This window comes from Pollachius pollachius, assembly GCF_949987615.1.
Source record: "Pollachius pollachius genome assembly, chromosome: 11".
Taxonomy (NCBI): Eukaryota; Metazoa; Chordata; class Actinopteri; order Gadiformes; family Gadidae; genus Pollachius; species Pollachius pollachius.
The window spans coordinates 11,455,473-11,478,759 of NC_136944.1; the positions used below are offsets into that span (position 1 = coordinate 11,455,473).

A 23,287-nucleotide genomic window follows, 5' to 3' on the forward strand; every position below is an offset into this window, starting at 1 on the left:
TGTGTTAACGATAGATCCTGTAACAACGGTAACACACACACGCGCACGCACACACACACACACACACACACACACACACACACACAATACTTTTCTATTGAAATCCATAACAAATGACAAAAGGCGTGGAAGGTGTGATGCAGGGTAAAGAGAAAACCAGTCAAGGGAGGAATTGTGAAGAAAGCTGTCAAACAGGTCTTTCTCTTCTCAGAAGCATCTGACAGATACAGCAGCTCAGTTTTACTTGCCACCAGGCGGACGCCACTAATTAAATACATCAATCTCAAGACAAGCAAGAAAGGCCTGTGACAACAATAACCAAAAAACCTTAACATGTTCTGTGACTTCCAGACATATATATTTTCTAATTAAGCTGTGCAAAGAATTGCTTGTGTGTGAGAAAAATAATAATAGGACGAATGCACAGCAAGGATGCTTACAATATGTGACGACACACCACTGTACACATCACAAGTAAAGGCTCTATGAATGTCACACGAGAGAACCTCATATAGTGGACATATATATATATATATATATATATATATATACACATATATATACATATACATACACACACACACAGACACACACAAACACACACACTCCTATTCTAACTCAGTCAAGCAATGTCCTCCATGGAAAGCAGAACAGAATAAAAATGTGGGATTAACATACAAGACGAAAATCTTACAATTTGGCACAGTTAGAATGAAAGAGTAAAGTAAATAAAGTAAGGCTTAAAACAATGATATGTCACAGGATAAATAGGCCACAGAGGAACCAGGGAATTGGTCAGAAATCAAGCACTCAGACCTCAGAAGTTCCTCTCATTGCACACACACAACAGATGTTAAATAAAATTAAGAACAATGGAACGTGGTTTTTGTTGTTTTTTTGCAGGAACTACTGGGAGCACTTTAAATCACAGGGCGTGAACCAGGTTTGCGAAAATTACTCGTAACGACGACAACAAGTAACAATGACAGGCAATGGGAAAAACAAACAAAGCATTTCTTAAAGTGGCGACAAAAAATTATAATAAATCTCTTAAAAAAAATAAATCTTGACATGTTTATATATCAATGGAAAACATCCACGTGAGGAAGAAAGTAACAAAAACGATCTACACTTGTCATGACGCAACATCCCACAACTGCACTTGCACATTTACAATATCCAACACACACACACACACACACACACACACACACACACATCCATTCAGCTCGATGGGACAGCAAAGCAGTGGATCACACAAGCGTACAGAGAGCACACAGTAGGAATTTGTAAAACTTTCACACAATCAAAATCCCTTCTTTTTTTTAAGAATCGTCCGTCATGTACAGAGATACACATTAGCTTAAAAGTGACTGCTAGAGGGGCTGGCAATAACCACTAACTGTCTAGCAGCAGGTTGTCTTTTCTAATGTATCACCTCTCTTCACCAAAAAACAAAAACCTCAAGACTACAACACACAGAAGCAACGTTTCGGAAAGAAAACGACGTGACATATCATTACGGCAAGATCTTGGACTCCAGGTTTAATCCAGTTTAAATAAGGTTCTTCCCAAATTGACCCTGTCCATGGTCAACAAACTATTTGCATCTTGCTTTGCTTCCAATTACCCACAAGGCAATCAGGTGTTATCAACATCTTATCACAGCGGCTTATCGTCCCATTCTGTTGCAGCAATGCCGGTCTGACTACCAGTTTGATTGTGCTGGGTAAAAACTCTGCTCTCCCACCCTGTTGGATAGAAAGGGGGATATGGTGCGCCTGAAGAAAAATCGGACCCGGCAAGGTGGAATGTTGGATTCAACGACGGCGGCGGCAGCGGTGGTTGGGGCATGGACATACCCTCCTCTCCCTCCTTCCATCCGGTACAGGACAATGCGCCGCCATGCGTGACCGCCTGGTTAACCAAGCGTCCTCAATGTGGTCTGTCTTTGGGTCAAACCCCGGTCAGTTGTCCGCAGAGTCGGGCGGGAAGAGAACCCGCTGGTCCGTTCTGGCCAGCTTGGCCGGGGGTTCAAGAGATTCCTCCCCCAGCCCGGCGCCGTCTGACTGGAGGGAAAGCTCCTGGCCCTCGTCATCGCTCTCTTCCTCTTCCTCCTCCTCTTCCTCCTCTGTGACAGACATAGAGCTGAAGGTTAGGCGATGCTGATACGCTTGCGGCCCATACCGAGAGTAGGAGATACTCGTCAGGGTGTTCGGTGTGTAAAGAAAATATAATTTCTTACCTTTGTCTGGGTCCAGTGGATTTAACATCCTGCCTAAACTGGCAAACTGTGAGGATGAAGATAAATAAAACACATCATCATCAGCAATGTGGCCTTTAGTGAGAGTGGATGTGTGCAGGATTTTAGCGTGTAATGTGAATGTATGTATGTATGTATGTATGTGTGTATGTGTGTATGTGTGTATGTGTGTATGTATGTATGTGTGTATGTGTGTGTGTGTGTGTGTGTGTGTGTGTGTGTGTGTGTGTGTGTGTGTATGCGTGTGTATGCGTGTGTGAATCCGCACTTCTCCCATGACCGCGATGGGGGTCTCTCCTTTAGCCTGGGCTACCCTGTGCTCTATCAGGTAGTACATGTATTCGTCGTACAGCAGCCGGATCAGATGGAAGGAACCAAAGCTTGCCGCACTGCGCAGGGTCAGGTCCCTGATCACCATGGAGCTGAAAGCACAGACGGGTTTGGAAGAGCACACAAGAAAGGAGTAACCCATTGTGAACAAGGCTTCGTCAACTGTTTGGAAAACCACGGTAGGTAAGCCTATGGGTCTTTACGTCGGTGCTTGTGTGTTTGGTTGTGTCTAAGCTCTAAGCATAATACTGAAGAAAAATAAAAAAATTCAGTGGGATCGCGGGATCTAAAAACCATGCTGGTCCAAAGCCATCGATGCCATTTAGAAGACACCAGGCTGCACCCCTAATGCAAAACTGATATTAACGATAGTCTGACAGAGGAGATAGTATGTCTGTGTTTATGTATTTTGTTTGACAATACATATTAAAAATGAATGCTTTTCTATTGAAATTTAAACAAAAATTGAAAAAGGCATGGAACGTTGGATGAAGGGTAAAGAGGAACTGTAAAAGTGCAGAGGAACTTTTACAGAGGAACTGAGCAGAAAGAGCTGTCTGGCAGGTCTTTATCATCTCAGAAACATCTGCCAAGAGTCAGTGAGATGCATACAGCAACAATCCCAATACCCAACTACAAAATACAAAAATATAAACACAAATACTGACCAGACACACATACACCCAGTAGGGCTGAACGGTATTGTGCAAAAATCACTGAAATGACTATTTGTTGGGGTCTACATCAAACAAACATAATTTCATTCATCTGAAGATAAATCTGAAGGTCAGGGATACTCTGCAGTATTTAATTCATTTCGGTGTCCTGAATTTACATTCACACATTTTACCCTTATCACAAAATTGCAGTCCCTGGGATCTTTGATATTGCACTTGGCCATCTTGTGATATTGTTAGTATTTTGATGAGTGTTGAACCCTAACACCCACTCCTTCAAACTGATCCCTTGCTCACCTGTAGAAGGACCACTTGAGCAGGAAGAGCTTGGCAGCCTTGGGGAAAGCCGCGCTGTGCTGGTAGGGCTTCAGCACCTGGGACACCACCCCGTCCAGCCAGGCGGCCCACTGCTCCAGGGAGTTCTGCTGCTGCAGCGTGAGCTTGAAGTCCTGCTCCAGCCGCTGCACCACGCGGTCCTCACAGCGGCACACCCAGGACGCCTGCTCCTGGAGGAGGAGGGAGACAGAGGCTAATGAGGAGGAGGGGGGGTGGGTTGACACCCCTGGGGGTGCTATAGAGTAGTGGTCTTCAACCTTGGGGTCTGCATTTTTGGTTATTTAATTGACCTTTTTTAACACTATTGATATTGCAGTGTTGCTTCAACATACAGTGGGGCAAAAAAGTATTTAGTCAGCCACCAATTGTGCAAGTTCTCCCACTTAAAAAGATGAGAGAGGCCTGTAATTTTCATCATAGGTATACCTCAGCTATGAGAGAGAAAATGAAAAAAAAAAAATCTAGAAAATCACATTGTCTGATATTTAAAGATTTATTTGCAAATTATGGTGGAAAATAAGTATTTGGTCAATAACAAGCTTTACATGCAGACATCAATGTCGTTCAGACATCAGTAAAATCAACAGGGGGTTAAGGCGGGTCGACTTGCAAGGGGCGAATATGACATAGGGTCTAAGTTCGCAAGAGGCGGGATAAGTGCGGCCTCTGTCACTCTAGTTTCTTTTGGTTTGACCACATACAGCACGGAGGCAGAACGGGCAGAACACATTGCGATCATCTTAAATGTTGCTGCAACGATGCATCACCTTCTGTTACATTCACAAAATCCGAAGCATCGATCGATGAAAGATTGGAGCATGAGTTAGAGACAAATAGAAGAAACAACGAAGAAGAAAGGCGTCGCAAACAACTACCGGAGAAATAGAGCATATTTTTTTGATTCATTTCACATGTAACAAACACTGTTTAACTGAGAAAACTGGGAGTGGAAGGACAGGACCCTATAATGTTCAGCTAACTGTTAGTTGTTGTAAAAAACAACAACTCTATATACACGTGCAGCTGTGATGTAATTTATTGTATGAGGTTTACTTTTAGGGTTATGATAAGACCTTTATTTTAGCGTTCACAACGAATGACCCTGAAAAGCAGTGCAAACATTGAATATTTTTTTACCATTCAGCGAACAAAAGGCAACAGGCTGATTATCATTTAGTGACTCAATGACATGCAAATGCAGACCGCAGCGTCATCCACACGCAACTGGCACGCGTTATGGCAACTACTATTGGTAAGTTTAAAATAATAAGAACAAACAGCCTTTTCTGAAACGAAGAAGATCGAAGCACGAAGTGAACGTTCAAATGCCATGGCGCCACTGAAAGATAAGTAGGCTACAAGCTGAAATTCAGTTGTCAAATTTGCTGTCAGTTGTCAAATTTGCTGAACAAAATGTTAAACTTCAATAATTGTTTATAGTCAACTTATATAGTCCATTTAGGTCTCATCAGCATAACCATACAGCATCGCCACATCGGCGGGAAAACGCGGCACACGCAAAGTACATCCATGGAATCAGCCGTTCAAAGGCAGTCTGCATGTATGACCACGGGATGGCAGGGGATGTGGACAAGGAATACACCACAGGAGGGAACATGAGAGCCCCAGCTCGCCGCATACTAGTAACCTGGGTGCTTAAAGCATGGAACAAGCTGGATACGGAGCGGGTGAAAAACTACTTAAGTGTGTGTGTGTGTGTGTGTGTGTGTGTGTGTGTGTGTGTGTGTGTGTGTGTGTGTGTGTGTGTGTGTGTGTGTGTGTGTGTGTGTGTGTGTGTCTTTCTGGCCAATCGCATTTCAAGGCCCACCTGGGCTGTACCACTTGGGGAGGGGCCCAGTTACTCATCTCTGACAAAATCGACTTGATTGCGACGTTAACAGTTTGTGATTGTGCGTGCGTGCGTGCCTGTGTTCTAGGGGTGTTTAGGGTGGGGGTCCGACAGGGGCTTCCTGTGTTTGTGCGCTGCTCTCGCTCATTGTTCGCCCTCTCGTTTGTGTGTGTGTGTGTGTGTGTGTGTGTGTGTGTGTGTGTGTGTGTGTGCGTGCGTGTGTGCGTGTTTGTGTGTATGTGCAGGCTTTATTCGATAGCCTGGTAATGTTTATGCATGTACGGTAATATTTATACTGGTAACTGGTTTAAATAATAAATTTGTTAGTATTTCCCATCATTGCTGAGCAAGAGTTCAGTGATTGAAACACCGTAAAACTTAATTGAAGTTTTACGGTAAACACTGTCATGCACCTACCCGATGTAAGTGGACCGGGTTGAATTCACTGCGGGTCTCACTTCTTATATCCATCTTACAAAAGATATTTTATTACTGTCCTTCTCAACACTCTCTGATATCACTAAAAGGCTAGCAGCACGAAACAACAATATCAACGTGATGCCCTATGCATAGAAAAGAAAGAATACCAATGTTGAATTTGCAACATTTTGCAACATATTATTCTAAATCTATCAATTTTAACTGGCTACAATGTTTTATCTGTAGATCCTGGTAATGCAACCACATAGTCTGCTTTACGGTGCTGATTTCATCATTATTACCGGTACGTTTTCATTTTTTTTATTTGACGGCACAGAGATCCGGGGCTGTTCCCAAAAGATCTGGGGCTATAGCCTTGAATGCCCAGGTCTAACAACGCGCCTGTACATTGACCACCAGGTCTGAGATTATTTGAAAGAACGGACCTAAACATTGTCCCACAGGAAAGTATTTGCTTTTCAGTTTCCAATATCAGACATCAGTCATGCATATGACTGATGTTCAAAACAAGATCATAATTTGTATATCGTAAAAATATGCATTTTTTATTTTATTATAGGATGTAGTATTTATCTGTTGAAGTTTCCATTTTCCAAAGCTTTCTGCACGTTACTAACCCAGCCTGGTGCCGCGCATCGTACGATTATATAAACGTTTTTATTATACATAAAAAACAAAACAAGGGGCAGTCAGATAAACTAATTCTAAGAAAAAAAATATATATATAGTTGTGTCGTCAGCCAAAAAAAGCACGTTGGCCAACCAGGAAAGTGCTCGGTATGCTCAATGTCCGCTCCAGCCCTGATTTAATTGCATTCTTTCACATCAGTTTATTGAGATTCGGTCTCAGAATGATACAGCTTTTATTGTTGGACTCAATAGGGATCCATTTGAATATAATGGCGGTCCCAACACACAACAACCCAATGTTCGACAAATATAAGTGAAACAAGAAGTACCATAACAGTTTAAGCCTTTCATTGTGTTTCTAGGATAAATATTGAGATTGTAAGGCTCCGCTACTGTTGTACTAAATTATATCGAAAATATGTTTAATAAACATCTGATGAATCTGTTTAATTCAACAGATATTTTGAACAATAATTGAGCGCTCACTGACTATGAGATTTGACTTATAATTCTTAACACTTATAGGAGGCAACTTGACTCTTGTAATGGACATTTGAATGAATGTGTAATGATTTGTAAAAATGCATACATATTTATGAATCCTGCGGTTTTCTGGATAAAAGCACTGTAATGTTTACATTTCTCAACTGATTTCAATTGGTTGTTTCTATATTCATAGGTTTGTGATTTACGTGGAAAAAAAAGTTTTGTCTCCAGTTACTTCACGATAAAAGATTATACTGTAGCGTCTAGCAGCTATAATCACTGCTAGACAGTCAAGACAGGACTGTGTATCAGCGTTAGGCTGATATGAAGTGAATTACTTTTGTGGAGGAAACTAAATCATTGTACTGTTGGGTCATGTTAGAGCTAGCTTATTTTCCTTGGTTAATACATGGGGATATTTCCCTTTATAATATAATTGAATTAATTTAACATAAATATTGTTATTTATTGTTAATAATTATGAAATATTAAACAACACAATAATAATAATATTAATTATTATTATAATTATGTTGAGGCTTTTAGAAATATATTAAAGGTATTTATATTTGTTTCAAATGTCACTTTCCAAGGCACAAGTAAACTTTCACTAGACACAAGTTGACTCTTGTGACTATTATTAATAATTATGATACAAATCTCTCTCCATAGTGGCGTACCTGTACGTTAGCAAAGTCCACGCGGTTGAGGTCGGAGAGCATCTGGTTGATCTGAGCGGTGTTCTGCAGCACGGCGCGGGCTGCCTGTGCCAGGTGGTTCAGGCTGGTGTAGCGACGCAGCGTCTGGGCAAATGCACTGGCGGACGTCACCTGGCCACAGGAAGGAACTTGAGGTAAGACCCCAGCCACCCACCTGGAGCAGGCGTGGATACAGTGGTCAGAGCTTATTGCTGACCGTTCTCCCTGCCAACACTGTGCTCTTGAGTTGGACTTTTTAGGGAAAAACTGATATTTATTTTGTTTGTGTTGCAAAACTGATTTTGCAACACAAACAACTACGATATCAACTACACCTACCATCTTCTCTTTGAATGTGTGAAGTGTGATATTGGCTGCTATTATTTGGTCAGTCGGCAAACCTGTCGTGCTATGTGTGAAACCCTGAATGTGATCCGTTTAATTTTAATTCAAAAATAAAAATGACACTCCCACGTTTTGCACCAAGGGACTTTTTACTGGACAAATGGTTACACTGTAGAGGCTAAAGATAAACAAATACATATGCACACACAAACACAGGCAGACGCAAGCACACACATGTTAACACACACACACATACACACACATGGGGAGGGTACCTTGATGCGGACCATTTCTTCGGGGATGTTCATCATGGCGTTGGTCAGCCAGCTCTCCAGACTCTTGGCGAAGTTACGGATGGCTTGTGTTAAGGCACCTAGAGAAAAGAATACAACTGGTTCCCCTGCAGTCATCGCCAGATCGTGCTTCGAATTTCAGCGGTAGATATACCTGGCTTCAGTATTTTCTAATCACTAACTAGTCGTTCTTCTCCGGTTGAAATCCAACCTTTGTTTCCTTTTGCCGATAGTTTCGTGGATCAACACCTCCAGCCTGCCCGCCTCACTCCCTCCAGCCTGAAGCTCCCCACTCTCCAACCTGCCCCCTGCCTCACCCCTGGTCTACTCCAAAGAAATCTTTTCATTAGGGCTGGGCAAGTTAATGCGTTATTATCGCGTTTACTAATTAATTAATTTCACAGACCATTATTTTATCTGGCATTAACGCAGTTTTTAATATTCATTTTCTTATTGTAGAAGTCTGTCGCTCACTGGCTTTTATTTTGTAAAAGTCCATCATTAGCGAGCCGAGAATGGTGCTTACTGCTGCGCATGGCTGCTGCAGCGCTCACAGGAAAGAAAATAATTGGCAGATAAACAAACATGGAGAAGGGTACGGAACGGATTTGGCTTATAACAATGCAATTAGTCTTCTAATGAGACTAAGGAGATGAACGCAATTACAACTTTTAATCGTTGTCCAGCCTTACTTTTCATTACTCCAACTCAGGTCATGTCTCTGTGTTCTGCTCTTGGCTCCAGCAGCTATCGAACCCTAACAACTTGGTCTTATTGCTTGTATGTAACCCCTGGAGGTGAAACCTGGATATGAGGTCTGGATGTGAAGCATGGCTTTAAAGCCTGGATGTGATGCCTTGATGTGAATCATGGTTCTTAAACCTGGTTTTGAGGCTTGGATGTGAGGTCTGGATTGAAGGAATGGATGTGAGGCCAGGGAGTGAGTCGTAGATGTGAGGCCTTTGGGCGCTGACACGGTCTTACTGGGTATGGGCCTGAGGACGTCAGGGATGAGGATCTCCACCAGCGCCTGGTACAGGCTGTTGTCACAGTCTCGGCTCCAACGCAGCACAGGCTCGTACTTACAGAGGACCACCAGACAGGACTTGGGCAGACGCTTCTCAGACTCGTCGTGGCTGGACAAGAGAGAGACAGAGATGGAACGGTTACAACGCAAGTGACCTGGAGAAGTTTGGACCCAGGTGTGTGTGTGTGTGTGTGTGTGTGTGTGTGTGTGTGTGTGTGTGTGTGTGTGTGTGTGTGTGTGTGTGTGTGTGTGTGTGTGTGTGTGTGTGTGTCTTACACGGCCAGTGCAGCAGAGTCAGCAGGCTGATTCTGGCTGAACCTCCAGAAGGTCTTCCAAAGTGTCTCAACCAACGTGAACTGCAGGTTGACGATCACATCCAGGATTGCCTGGATCAAGAACACGGATCAGCTGACACTTAATTAATAACTATTCATATAGGACAATCATATTGTTATGAAATTATGGAATCATTATGAAAACACCCTGCCATCTTTTCATTCCTGCAGCTATAGTTCCCTTGTTAGACGGCACTCAAGGTAATATCACTCGAAACTGACAGATTGGGGACATTTACTTTGTCTGGATATTCTCTCCCTGCTCTTTGTCTGTCGCGAGACCTCAAGTTCCGGCTGTCTACCAGCGTTCGCGGCCATTTGTGTCTCAGGGAGTCCCCTTCACCGACCACCGGTCCAAGGTAGGATGGACGGTTAATTGACATTACATTTACATTTAGGGCATTTAGCAGACGTTTTTTATCCAAAGCGACTTACAATTCACAATGGATGTTGAGCCCTGGTTTACCTCACAGTGTTCTCTGTAGAGCAGTTGGAAGCTCTTGATGTGCTCCAGCTCTACGCCCTCGGGCAGAGCCTTCCCTTGCAGGTCGATGTCCGGGAACTCTGGCAGGGCTCTGGATGCATCTGGAGACAAGAGACGAAACCCTCACCCCTTTAAAACCAGAAGTAAGCACAACAGCAGAACCAGTAGCGATTTTCTAACTTGAAAACAGCTGATTCCAAGGACGCAATCATGAACAACGAAAGCCAAGCATACTCGGACTGCATGGCGTGTGGTGATGTTCTGACTAATGATTCCATCGCAAAACCGAACAGGCAGTGCTGAAAGACAAACTTCAATAGTAAGGAACATCACCATTGTTCGCTCGGACAACATTTCCGCGAATATTTCTCAGCGACAGCTGAAGCGAACAACTGGATGAGAAACCTGTTCAGCATAGAACCCTCGGAAATGCCAGAGGCCTTCACTGTTGGTGAGCAGGAGACTTTAACAGAATTTTCATGCTACGAAACATTGAAGTATGCTGCTTTCAGATGCGGTTGTTGCAACAGCAACGAAGTGAATACCCTGTGCTTTCTCCTTTATGTGACCACATATCCATGCGAGAAAGCCTTCTGGTCACTTTCCATCATAAAAATTTTATACAAAAGCAGGATGGATGCTGAACCACACCTGAGACTGAGGCTGACCTCGATCGATCCAGACATTGCAGGACTGTGTTTGTAGAGGCAGGCGAACCCTTCTCATTAGGCTAATGGAGGTTGAGTTATCAGAAGCTGGCCAACTTTTAACATTATTTGTATTTAGCCTAACAGTGTGTGCTCTGTTTGTGGAAAAACTGTTGTTAATCTTGTCACTTGCTCTGTGTGTGTGTGTGTGTGTGTGTGTGTGTGTGTGTGTGTGTGTGTGTGTGTGTCACTGTATTTTGTTTTTTTATAACATCTGTCATAATGATGGTAGTTGGATAGACAAATATGAGGTCGTACTTGGTATAAAAAGTTTGAGAACCACTGGTGTAGCGAACGGCTGTTTGTGGAGAAGGGGGATAATGTTAAGTGGATGTGTGGAAGTACATTTATTTTTGTTGATCCTGTTCAATAACTAAAATAAGCTAGTTCTGTCATAAAAAGTTGTGTCCAAAAGTTAACTGTCGCAATACCTCCATTATTATTACCTCCAACACATAGCCTCATCCATTCATTAGGTCTGGGCCCCTACCTCCATCACATAGCCTCATCCATTCATTAGGTCTGGGCCCCTACCTCCATCACATAGCCTCATCCATTCATTAGGTCTGGGCCCCTACCTCCAACACATAGCCTCATCCATTCATTAGGTCTGGGCCCCTACCTCCATCACATAGCCTCATCCATTCATTAGGTCTGGGCCCCTACCTCCAACACATAGCCTCATCCATTCATTAGGTCTGGGCCCCTACCTCCATCACATAGCCTCATCCATTCATTAGGTTTGGGCCCTACCTCCATCACATAGCCTCATCCATTTATTAGGTCTGGGACCCTACCTCCATCCCATAGCCTCATCCATTCATTAGGTCTGGGCCCCTACCTCCAACACATAGCCTCATCCATTCATTAGGTCTGGGCCCCTACCTCCAACACATAGCTTCATCCATTCATTAGGTCTGGGCCCCTACCTCCATCACATAGCCTCATCCATTCATTAGGTCTGGGCCCCTACCTCCAACACATAGCCTCATCCATTCATTAGGTCTGGGCCCCTACCTCCATCACATAGCCTCATCCATTCATTAGGTCTGGGCCCTACCTCCATCACATAGCCTCATCCATTTATTAGGTCTGGGACCCTACCTCCATCCCATAGCCTCATCCATTCATTAGGTCTGGGCCCCTACCTCCAACACATAGCCTCATCCATTCATTAGGTCTGGGCCCCTACCTCCAACACATAGCCTCATCCATTCATTAGGTCTGGGCCCCTACCTCCATCACATAGCCTCATCCATTCATTAGGTCTGGGCCCCTACCTCCAACACATAGCCTCATCCATTCATTAGGTCTGGGCCCCTACCTCCATCACATAGCCTCATCCATTCATTAGGTCTGGGCCCCTACCTCCAACACATAGCTTCATCCATTCATTAGGTCTGGGCCCCTACCTCCATCACATAGCCTCATCCATTCATTAGGTCTGGGCCCCTACCTCCAACACATAGCCTCATCCATTCATTAGGTCTGGGCCCCTACCTCCATCACATAGCCTCATCCATTCATTAGGTCTGGGCCCTACCTCCATCACATAGCCTCATCCATTTATTAGGTCTGGGACCCTACCTCCATCCCATAGCCTCATCCATTCATTAGGTCTGGGCCCCTACCTCCAACACATAGCCTCATCCATTCATTAGGTCTGGGCCCCTACCTCCAACACATAGCCTCATCCATTCATTAGGTCTGGGCCCCTACCTCCATCACATAGCCTCATCCATTCATTAGGTCTGGGCCCCTACCTCCAACACATAGCCTCATCCATTCATTAGGTCTGGGCCCCTACCTCCATCACATAGCCTCATCCATTCATTAGGTCTGGGCCCTACCTCCATCACATAGCCTCATCCATTTATTAGGTCTGGGCCCCTACCTCCAACACATAGCCTCATCCATTCATTAGGTCTGGGCCCCTACCTCCATCACATAGCCTCATACATTCATTAGGTCTGGGCCCCTACCTCCATCACATAGCCTCATCCATTCATTAGGTCTGGGCCCCTACCTCCATCACATAGCCTCATCCATTTATTAGGTCTGGGCCCCTACCTCCAACACATAGCCTCATCCATTCATTAGGTCTGGGCCCCTACCTCCATCACATAGCCTCATACATTCATTAGGTCTGGGCCCCTACCTCCAACACATAGCCTCATCCATTCATTAGGTCTGGGCCCCTACCTCCATCACATAGCCTCATCCATTCATTAGGTCTGGGCCCCTACCTCCATCACATAGCCTCATCACATAGCCTCAAGGATACAGTAAAGTATCCTTTTCTTGAGAAACCATAGCAGATTTACTGGATACATTATACTGTTTTCAATACTACTTAATTGATTCATGCATCCTGTGTGTGTGTGTGTGTGTGTGTGTGTGTGTGTGTGTGTGTGTGTGTGTGTGTGTGTGTGTGTGTGTGTGTGTGTGTGTGTGTGTGTCACTGTATTTTGTTTTTTTATAACATCTGTCATAATGATGGTTCAATAACTAAAATAAGCTAGTTCTGTCATAAAAAGTTGTGTCCAAAAGTTAACTGTCGCAATACAACTGCACGCCTTTATGTTATCAAAAGCAAGCTATTTTCACGTGCTACAGTGCAAGTAAACGTTCGCTAGTAGCGTCAACTACTATAGACATTAGGAACTTTCAGCACTATGCCATGGGACCTAATTAAGTGCAGTGATTAATAACACCTGCATAAGAAATATTATCAATTCCATTCTTTCAATTTTAATTAAACTGAAAATCTACAATGCAAAACAATAAAGGAAAAAATAATAATATTGTGGGGAGAATACACAATACAATCTCTAATTAAAGCATGCTCATAGGATTCATACATCTGTAGTATTGCGAAATAAATGATTGCATCATAATCGTGACACCGTTAAACCGTGGTTATTCCTCAGACGACTGTATAATCCTACCATCAAAATCAATCTTGTTGCATCCCTAGTGTGGACTAGGTTTCATCAGCCATGTGAGAACTCACCGAGGAACTGTTGGTACTGCTGAACCTGGGCGCTGATGTCGGACAGCCCCGCCCCGTGTTGCTGCTGCTGTGGCCCCGCCCCTGATCCCGTGCCATTGGTCATTCCCTCTATCTTCTGCACCGGTTTCAACCTATGCCAGGATGCCAGAGCGGTTATCAAGTTACACTTGTCTTCGAGGCGAAGGTCATCATGGATGCATTTAGGGAGCAAGATACTCTAGTGGTTAGGACTCTGAGCAGTTCGGGTTGGAAGCCCAATGTCCCAGGTCTACCTGTAGGCATCCTTGAGAAAGATTCCAAACCCACATTTGGTCATTATCTATGTAGCTTTGGATACAAGCGCCTGATAGTGGCACTAAATGGCCATAGCAAATAGATATAGTCTGTAGTACAGAAATAATCGCCAGCTCCCACTGTTTCCTGTGTGTGAGAGAGCCTATAGGACAGCGTGTAATGTACCACCATATTGGCATGTAGTTTTGGTACCTCTGCTTCTGGGAGAAAGGCTGCTGCCTCATGGCCAGGTGCTGCTGGTCCTCCATCAGCCGAATGAGAGAGGAGCTAGCCTTGATCCTCAGGCCGTAATAGTGGTACTTCGAGTTACCCCTGACGTGGGGAGAAGAAACACAGGGATCTTATGTGCAGAATTGTGTGTATGCACTGCTGTGTTCATCTGCAAGAGTCTCCAGTTTTCAATGGTATACATTTTTAATCTGTATATGTATATATACACAGTATACTGTTTGTGAATTGTATGCATCTATATATTCGATCTATAAACAGGTCTGTTCAAGAATGACTCATTTGCATCCACCATGAGCCAGGAACTTAAGTCTGCCCTTTTAAAGCAAGGATAAAACCATTTCCCACTGGACTGGAAACCTCACTACAATAAAACGCATTGCTGGAGTAATACTGCTATTTGTACGTGTGAGTCTCATGTACATGCCTCTCTTACCGTGTGCCTAGGCGGCGCGTGCGCAGTCCCATGAAGACAGAGCGGATTAGCTTGCCGAAGGAGGCGGCGTTGACGGGCTCCAGCTTCTGCTCCTGGCAGTGCAGCAGGTAGTGGCAGTAGAGCGTGGAGCGGGGCAGACTTACGCCTTCAGCTGTCTCGTAGTTGTCCAGCAACCACTGTACCTGGCACACAGGCAGAGGCAGACAGCCAGGCTGCAGCAGTCAGCAAAGGGAGGCAAGGGCGGGGGATTGGAAGAAAATTACACTGAATATATAAAGTCAAGAAACATAAGCGGGAAGCCTGCGCACTGAGTTGGCAGGCAAAGATTAGAACAAATAGGAGGTTTAAATAAATTCAGATGTGATGAAAACAAAGTAATGCGTTTACTAATTTTGTTTATCCTGGGTTGCATTTTTTCAAAACAAAAACATGATACATGATAACTGTAAGAGATAATTGTTGTTTGCATGCTGTGGCATACAATGTTGGTATGCAATGAGATTGATAGGGCAATAATCAAATCACGTGTTATGAAATTTGGAATGAGTCCCATGCAATTGAATGATAGGAGGCATGATGAGGTCATGGTTGTGTTGACCATAAGAAGCAAATCAAACTTAAAAGATAACAGTTTGCATAACAACTTTTGGCAATGCCACAAGTGCGCACAAAGTGTGCTAATGTTATCCAGATCAACTTTCCACTCATATCCCCACTTTGGCAGCACCCATCACTGTGCATCCTGCTGGACCTCAACACAACGATGACATCATCAGCCTGCGCCACCAGAACGCCACAGGGTGGGAGGAGGGGGGCGGGGGTAGAACCAACAAACAAGATGAGAAAACGGGCTCCCATGCTTGGCACCTCTGCATACCTTCTTGTCTGCCGATGGCAAGTTACTCTCCTCTCCCTCGGTAATACTCACGGTGGCTGGGGAGGCTCGGGCTGCGAGCGAGTAGCTCTGACCGTTTCCACCTGACCCTCCTCCTCCTCCACCTCCACCCCCGCCCGCGCTGCCACCAGTGCTGTTGCTGCTCCCGCTCAGCATGTAGCCCCCCTGGATCACGTAGCTCCCAGTGGGCGCGCCTCCGTTGGTGCCGGCCCCGTCTGCCCCGCCGTTGGCCCCGGACGCCACCGCAACGGACCCCTCCGCGGACCCCCCCGCGGTCCCCGCCGCAACGCTGGTTGGCTGGGCCACGAACATGGACACGCCCCCCGCGGAACCGGCCGTGACCGACACGGTGAGGGGGGTGCCAGGGGTGGAGGCCTGGGTGGTGCCGGCCTCATAGTACTGGGACGCCGTCGTCTGGGTGTAGAGGGGCGCGTCGGCATAGGAGAAGCTACCGGAGTGGATGCCAGTAGGCGAGAGAAAGGAGGAGGGGGAGGGCGGAGGCAGTAAGGGAGTGGCCCTGCCCGGGGGGCCACCGCCCTCCCCCTCCCCCTCCAAAACATGCGTCACAGGCTGGCCACCAGATTTGGAAGACTGACCTACTGTACGTGTGTGTGTGTGTGTGTGTGTGTGTGTGTGTGTGAATTCTTACATAGTACTGGTGGTGTAGTTTGTGTCTCCTCCTTCCACATACTGAACCTGGTTGGTGTACACGTGTTGCACCTGGGTCAGTTGCTGCTGCACCTGACAAACACACACACACACACACACACACACACACACACACAGCATTAATTACACTGACTAAGTGCAACTCCAAGGTTCATTTGCATCCTCGTCCCTACTTCAGTAAAATAGTAAAACTGACTTTCTCACTTCCTCCTCCCTTCTCCCTCCCTCTCTTTGCCTCACCCTTGTTCCTTTCTCTCTCTACCACATACTCCCTTGTTCCTCTTCCTCTTCCCAAACCTACTCTGAGCAGCAGGGCCTCGTCCAGCAGCAACATACGCCTAAGAAGCCGGCCTCTGTTCCGTCGAAGCCTCCCACTATCTCTACCTCCAGGCCTGGCTCAGAGAACAGGGCAAAGGCATAGGGGGACCAGGCAAGGCAGGCTACAGTTGACAGTACACTTTTCTGCTCCGGAAGAGCTGGAAGTCAGTACTGGTAAAGTTCAACCCACACAAGGGATTTTTTATTATTGGTTTGTTTTCCTTAAATCAATCTACAATGTCTTCTGATGTGAGTGGTTTAAGTTCTGAAAGCGGCAACTCCTATGCTATGAATACTGGGGCCTGCCTTGATCTGCTGTCCCTGCGCATTGGGTGGAGAAAACAGAATATGTAAGTAAGAGCACTCCCTTGCATTTTGACTAACACTTGTGTATTAGCCGTGTGCAGCAGCACAATTAATGAGGGGACTTTCTCGGGAAACCTAGAATTGATCACCAATGGACCTTAGATATAGATAGAAGCAAACAGTAGTTGGGTGTGTGAAAGGTGGTATGTGTGTTTTTGCCTTCATTTGGGTTTACCTCTTGGCTGATATGGACAGGCTGTAGACTTGTGACCGTGAGCTGGGTGCCCGGTTCAGCCTTTGCTATCTGAGAGGTAGCCTGCACAACGGACCGCTGGAGGATCAACACAGACAAAACACTTTACACAACACCGCCCCCTGCCACGTTCATGCCTGGCCGCTATGCACACACGTTACATCGGAGCCCCTTTGGCAGGCTGTGTGTGTGTGTGTGCGTGTGATTGTGCGTGTGCTTTCACCTGCTGAGCAGTCTGCACCTGTTGGACCACCTGTGTGGGAACGCCTGTTTGAACCACAACGGGAGGCGGGCTGGAGTCTGAAACGCTGTCGCTGGAGTGGAGGGATCCCTCTGGCAAAGAAAGAGGAAATGGAGGATTTCAGTTCTGCATATGAACTACTTGGCACTTGTCTCCTGGACCGGCCAATTTACGAGACACACTTCCCTAAAGCATCTAGCTAACTTCACTGCTGGAAGGAAACGTGTTGACTTTAGCAAAATAGTTTTAATTAAGTTTGTAAATTAAACAATGCACAAGGTCTCTCACATTTTGTCATGCACAAACTTTTGCATGGGGAATTCAAGCGTTTATGGCAATTGTGCTGCTAGAGTAGATCCTGAGACAAAAGGGGGTAATTGAATTGGTTATTATTTACCTATACATTAACCTGTCCAATCGGGCCTTACCTGTGACGGTGACCACAATGTACTGTGGCGTGCTTTGAGCGTGGCCCGTCTGTGTGGGGGAGCCCTGGATTTCTGCGGTCACATACTGGGTCTGGGCAACAACCGCCGCTTGGGGGGCCTGGACGGCCGGCTTCTGCCCATCGATGGTGGGGCTCTGGGCCTCGCCGGACGCCCCTGTACCCCCTGGCGTGCTGGCGGTGGGGGACGTCTGGATCTCAGCCAGGTACTGAGTGGTGGTGGTGGTGGAGGTGGCCACCTCCACCGACGACATGGAAACACCAGGGCCCCCTTGGGGTTGACTTGCCGGCTGTATCTCTCCCACATAGCCTGAGGTGGCCATGGCTCCACCTGGGAATCCCCACTGGTAAGGCAAATGCAACCATGTAAAACAATATTAATAATAAGGTTTGTTTAACACTTAGAAATTCACATTTTTGTGACCCATTGTTGGTTAATCATCACACCTGTCTAAAACCCCTTTTTTCTAGCCTACAAGTGAATTCATGAAAACCAATTCATTGAGGAGCAGTCATTTGCTGTGCTAAAAATATTATCGTATGAAATGTAAATCGTTTTTATATTATTACCACTACTATCATCACAGATACTACCACTAAAATGCAATAAAGTGAAAGTTTAATTCCTATTATCATTCGGACTAATATTAATGGATAATACTTGAGGCAGTGCGGTGTCACATTACCTGTAATATGATCACAATATACACAGTTAATATATTGAATGGCTTTCCTGACAGCATTGCCAGTCCTTTAATGAATGGGCTAGTTCGTTTTTACAGTTGCAGTTGTAGTTTTACTTAGGAGTATAAATACAGTCTACTCTACAGACTTATAAATACAAAAAAGATGACTCCAAACTGCTTTGAGAAATGGAATTGTACGCACCTACAAAGTAAAAACGCCCTTCCCTGCCACGCCCCTTCCCTATTCAACTTCTGACAATTGACGTTGTGGAGTCGTGGCTTTCCCCTTTGAACGGATTTCCAAATAAGCATAGCATCAAATCAACACCCGGAGAACAAAAGGTGCAACATAACATGTATCCCATTCCATTCTGGTTGTAATAATGGCAACAAAGTTGGCCGCACGTAAAAAATAGCTGGAGATCAGCAAATGGCAAATTCAACCAAACTAATCAAAGCATTTTATAGCGGAATACCATCTAAATGTGGCAGTTGCTCGGTTATTGGAGACAAGAAACATGGGCTTTCGCCGCTGATCATGAATATCAGCACATGTCGTCCTATCCTAACAGCAGCAATGAAAGTACAGCCAACATAATGGCTAACCTAAGCATTGATAATAATAAATCTGGTCTCTATAACAACCGCCATTTTGTACCCTTTGCATTTGACATCGCCATAACAACGGCCTGCCTGAGCATGCATTCGAGGAAGCGTCGGCATGGCAAGCACATTACAATGTACACCGAATGCATAGCGAGCACAAATTCACACGGTCAACGCTTAGGCTTGGGTGATTATTATAATCAAGCTGCTAGCTAACCGGCTAACTTTAGCTTACATTACAATCATGTTATGGCTACTGAATGACGGCGTAATGTTAATTTAAAGACCGCCTGGAATTAATATATTTAAAATATCCTTAGAGCTTCACCTCTTTTTCCGAATGAACTTTCCAGCGGTAAATTGTTTTTAATTTTAAGGATTCGTTTGTTGTTGTTGATTCGCGTTGCTGGGGTTCTTGTCGCCAGGGCTACCGCGGCTATGGCGCTTCGTCCTCACCAGGGCAACTGTTGCTACCCACTCGCTTTCTTCCCTCCCCCTTCATTGTTCTGATTGGCCAAGCGCTCCGAATTTCTGTTAAAGAGAAACGACAGCTCGTATCGATACAATGCATTTCTAAACGTTGTCGAAAACCGTATATTAAACGTTATAGCTTTGGCAGAATCTATGAAAGGGAAATTCATTGAGTCTTTGTTGGGCGTGTCAGAATTCTGCTTTACGTGTATTCTTACAATGCGACTCAGTGTTGTGTTGTATTCATCAATAATAACCAGGACCTGACAATCATTATTCAGGACCAGTACTCGGTTGTAGGTTCTATGTTATTAATCTCTTCTGAATTATTAAAGCCAGAGCACTCAATGGTACATTAGGCTTTTCGAGATCATAGGAATTAACAATAACAGATAACACAACGACAACCACTCTATTGTAACTGTACCCGTGCTTGTGATAATGTAGGGCTCCCTAGCAGACCTGGGCTATAATAATATCTGATTTTTTAAATAACTTTGAAACAAGAATTCGGAAATCCCTATATTTGTATCCTTTGTGGTTCTTCAAAACCTAAGGAAAAAATAAGTTGTTCTCCTCCTGTAATAGTAGATATGTCTTGCATAGTTAGGTCCTATTATTAACATAGTTTTAGAAAAGCTTTCATCAAACCATGTATTATACAATTTCTATATTTATTCAAACAAAGGAATTTATCTTGTTGGATTTTATCTGCTTATTTTATTATTTTACAATATTTTTCGTAAAGCAGTTTTGAAGCACTTGTATTAAAAAAATCTATATAACCTGTTTCTCATACAGAAATGGTCCATCAACACCATAGCTGATGCAACATTTTGCAACCCATTTACAAAAACAATATGGTCCTTTTGCTGTGTAGGCCTTAATTATTTATTCATAACGTATCATATTATGTGTTGATATGTTAGGCCAGCAAGCAACCTCCGGAAATGTCACGTTATTTTCTTTCTATGAACAGAATAATTACAAATTCATTAACCCCATTGTTATTTCCAAAACGAGGTGTCTTTGACCTCCATGATCCAGATAATACTGTAGCTTCTGTCTGACTATGACTTCTATGTTATCTGACTTTGGAAATGCCACAGGCCCAGTTCCAATCCTTTACCCTATAGTCCAAACCCAAGAGAGTGAGTTTGTTGCGTTGAGGTAATGAAATGAATAGGTCTACATATAGGTAGATAAGATAGGAAGGAGGTCAGAACAGACTCAGGGATATTACTGTGTAAAGGTATGAGCAATTGGCCTCTATCACCTGGGTTTCTGGTTATAAACACTAGCAAGGCAATGGAATTGAATGCTGAACAGTTCCACTACCAAGCTAGGATTAAGAGCCAAGATGGCTGCTAGGTGAATAAGGATTATTGCTGTTAATAATTATATTGTATGGCCATAACAGCAATTCAATATTTTGTCAGCAGAATCATGAATTCCTGAAATTTGTGTCTCAAGAGATCTGGAAGGCTCATTTACAGTTGGCCTTGCAGGGAACTGTATGATGATGAACTATATTGTTAAGGAAGCCAGTTGTACTATAATCAAACTGACTGTAAATGTATGGAACAATAATAAAGCAAATCACATTTTTCGCGCTGTTTTCCATTGAAGATTAATATGAGGACAATGTCATGTACAGAAAATATTCACTGCATAATGAGTATTTATTTAAATGTTTTATGATAATACTGTGGAGAGCATTTACATAAAAGTGCGGAAGGTTAAATTTTGAAGTTTTTGTAAACATTGTTCTCACAATTCTGTTCTGAAATTCTGTCACATCCCAGAGGTTGGGACATCCACAGTATTTCTTAATTATTCCTGCTTTTGTTTTCCTAAAGGTCTCTCACTTCTATCTCTTGCCCCAATCTCTTAGTCCCTCAGACAGGCGTCTACATGCGTAGTCGGGCCCTCTTCGTCATCATGGGCTGTGAAACCCCCTTTATAAACGAGGCCAGGGTCACCCTGAAAAGTCACTGTCCAACCAAATCACACAGAGCGAGTCAAGTGTTTTTCCTCAGAATAAAAATAAATAAATAGACAGAGATAGATACAGAGGGTAAAGTGTTGATTGAAATTCAGTTATCTCCTTTTGACAATTGAACTTGCACTAGCTGTTGGCTTGCTGTGGGTGTGACTGTGTGTGAGGGGGTCAGTATGTGGAAAGCCGTAGTGTTGGTGGTGTGCCTGCTGGTGGCGGGGGTCCATGGCATGGAGGGACCGTCATACGGCGTGAAGCTCTGCGGACGGGAGTTCATCCGAGCAGTCATATTCACCTGTGGGGGTTCCCGCTGGAAGCGATCCCTGGGTAGCAAAGGTGAGACTTACTGCTTTGTCTTATCACTTTGGACACTCTGGTCTATTTATTTCTCATGTTGGGTAAGTTAAATTTGGAGGAAAAAACAAATGTTGTACCCTTGTTGTGTTGTATTGTTTAGTGCCTGATGGGCCATTTATTTCCATGTTTATATATGTGACATTTATTTATGTTTGCATAACATGTTTTTTTTGTATTTATGTTATTATCTCTTCTTCTAAAGACATTTGTCAATGTGATGTGTTCAAGGAATAGTCTGGAGAAAATACAGTTGATCAAAAACAAAATGAAAGGGAGGCAATCTGAACACCTATTTTTCAAAGCCATTTATCGTCTACTAATATCATTTATCATGTTTTGTATAATGTACATACATAATAATATCATGTATGTATATTTATTTATCTATAATGTTACTGTAGACAACCAGACAGATAATCAGACCTTTTATTTCTGCTTCCCCCCCCGCCCAGAAGTAGATGCGTTGGGCTCCCAGGACGAACCGATATCTGACCAGTCCAGCGGTGTATACAGCAGCCTCCAGCTGGAAGACCCTAGCGGGTTCAAGCGGACGGTCCGATCCGTCATCTCCGAGGAGATCCTGCAGGCCCTGCGCAGGGACGACCGCAAAGGCCGCGGTGTGGTGGTGGGGCTGTCCAACGCCTGCTGCAAGTGGGGCTGCAGCAAGAGCGAAATCAGCTCTCTCTGCTGATGGAACACCATACAACCTGGGAGGAACAAAAACGGATAGAATGGAGATACGCGCGTGCACACACGCGTGCGCGCACACACACACGTGCACACACACGCACACACTTTGTTTATTCATTTCCTATGTTGGCCACATGTCTTGTACTTTTTATTTGGTATTTAGTTACTCGTTCTATGTCTGAAGTTGAAACAAATGACAAATTAGTTGTTGTTAGGATCTGGTCTGTGTTGATGTTTATTTATATTAAATGAAATAACCCATTCTGATGAATGTGTGCTATTTTTCCAATCAGAAAAAATACATTTACAACTTTTTGCTGAATGTGTCCCTGGTTCTCTCTCTCTCTATTTGTCCCCCCCCCCCCTTCTCTTCCTTCCTCTGTAGCCTATATATAAATATTATGTAAACATCTCGATGGCAGCATGCGATAAATAGCTTTGTCTCCCCCCGTCCCCCGCCCCCAAGTCATGTCTGAGGT

At 44.3% G+C, this 23,287-nt stretch overlaps 2 protein-coding genes across 4 annotated transcripts; one reads left to right on the forward strand and one right to left on the reverse strand.

Annotated features, from left to right (window-relative positions):
* Positions 1 to 1,028: 1,028 nt before the first annotated feature.
* rfx1a (regulatory factor X, 1a (influences HLA class II expression)) lies at positions 1,029 to 19,761 on the reverse strand. Of its 3 annotated transcripts, XM_079745584.1 has the most exons (19): positions 19,620 to 19,752; positions 18,888 to 18,971; positions 17,983 to 18,343; positions 17,537 to 17,646; positions 17,296 to 17,391; positions 16,417 to 16,508; positions 15,750 to 16,215; positions 14,873 to 15,054; positions 14,401 to 14,520; positions 13,915 to 14,045; positions 10,177 to 10,295; positions 9,652 to 9,761; positions 9,333 to 9,484; positions 8,331 to 8,428; positions 7,693 to 7,842; positions 3,568 to 3,776; positions 2,532 to 2,685; positions 2,246 to 2,291; positions 1,029 to 2,131 (listed from the first exon to the last, which is right to left on the reverse strand). In XM_079745584.1, the coding sequence occupies exons 3-19, from the start codon at positions 18,320 to 18,322 to the stop codon at positions 1,968 to 1,970; spliced, it is 2,739 nt and encodes a 912-aa protein (XP_079601710.1). In that variant the 5' UTR covers positions 18,323 to 18,343; positions 18,888 to 18,971; positions 19,620 to 19,752; the 3' UTR covers positions 1,029 to 1,967. The 3 variants fall into 3 exon arrangements, with proteins under 3 accessions (XP_079601710.1, XP_079601711.1, XP_079601709.1); XM_079745585.1 differs by lacking the exon at positions 18,888 to 18,971 and having other exon boundaries at positions 14,873 to 15,048; positions 19,620 to 19,761; XM_079745583.1 differs by lacking the exon at positions 18,888 to 18,971 and having other exon boundaries at positions 19,620 to 19,761.
* A 2,176-nt stretch (positions 19,762 to 21,937) lies between these two features.
* On the forward strand, positions 21,938 to 23,052 carry rln3a (relaxin 3a; the record flags this gene model as incomplete). The annotated part of the gene is made up of 2 exons (XM_079745605.1): positions 21,938 to 22,097; positions 22,571 to 23,052. 2 exons carry the CDS (start codon positions 21,938 to 21,940, stop codon positions 22,807 to 22,809), a joined length of 399 nt encoding a protein of 132 aa, XP_079601731.1. The 3' UTR covers positions 22,810 to 23,052.
* Positions 23,053 to 23,287: the final 235 nt, after the last annotated feature.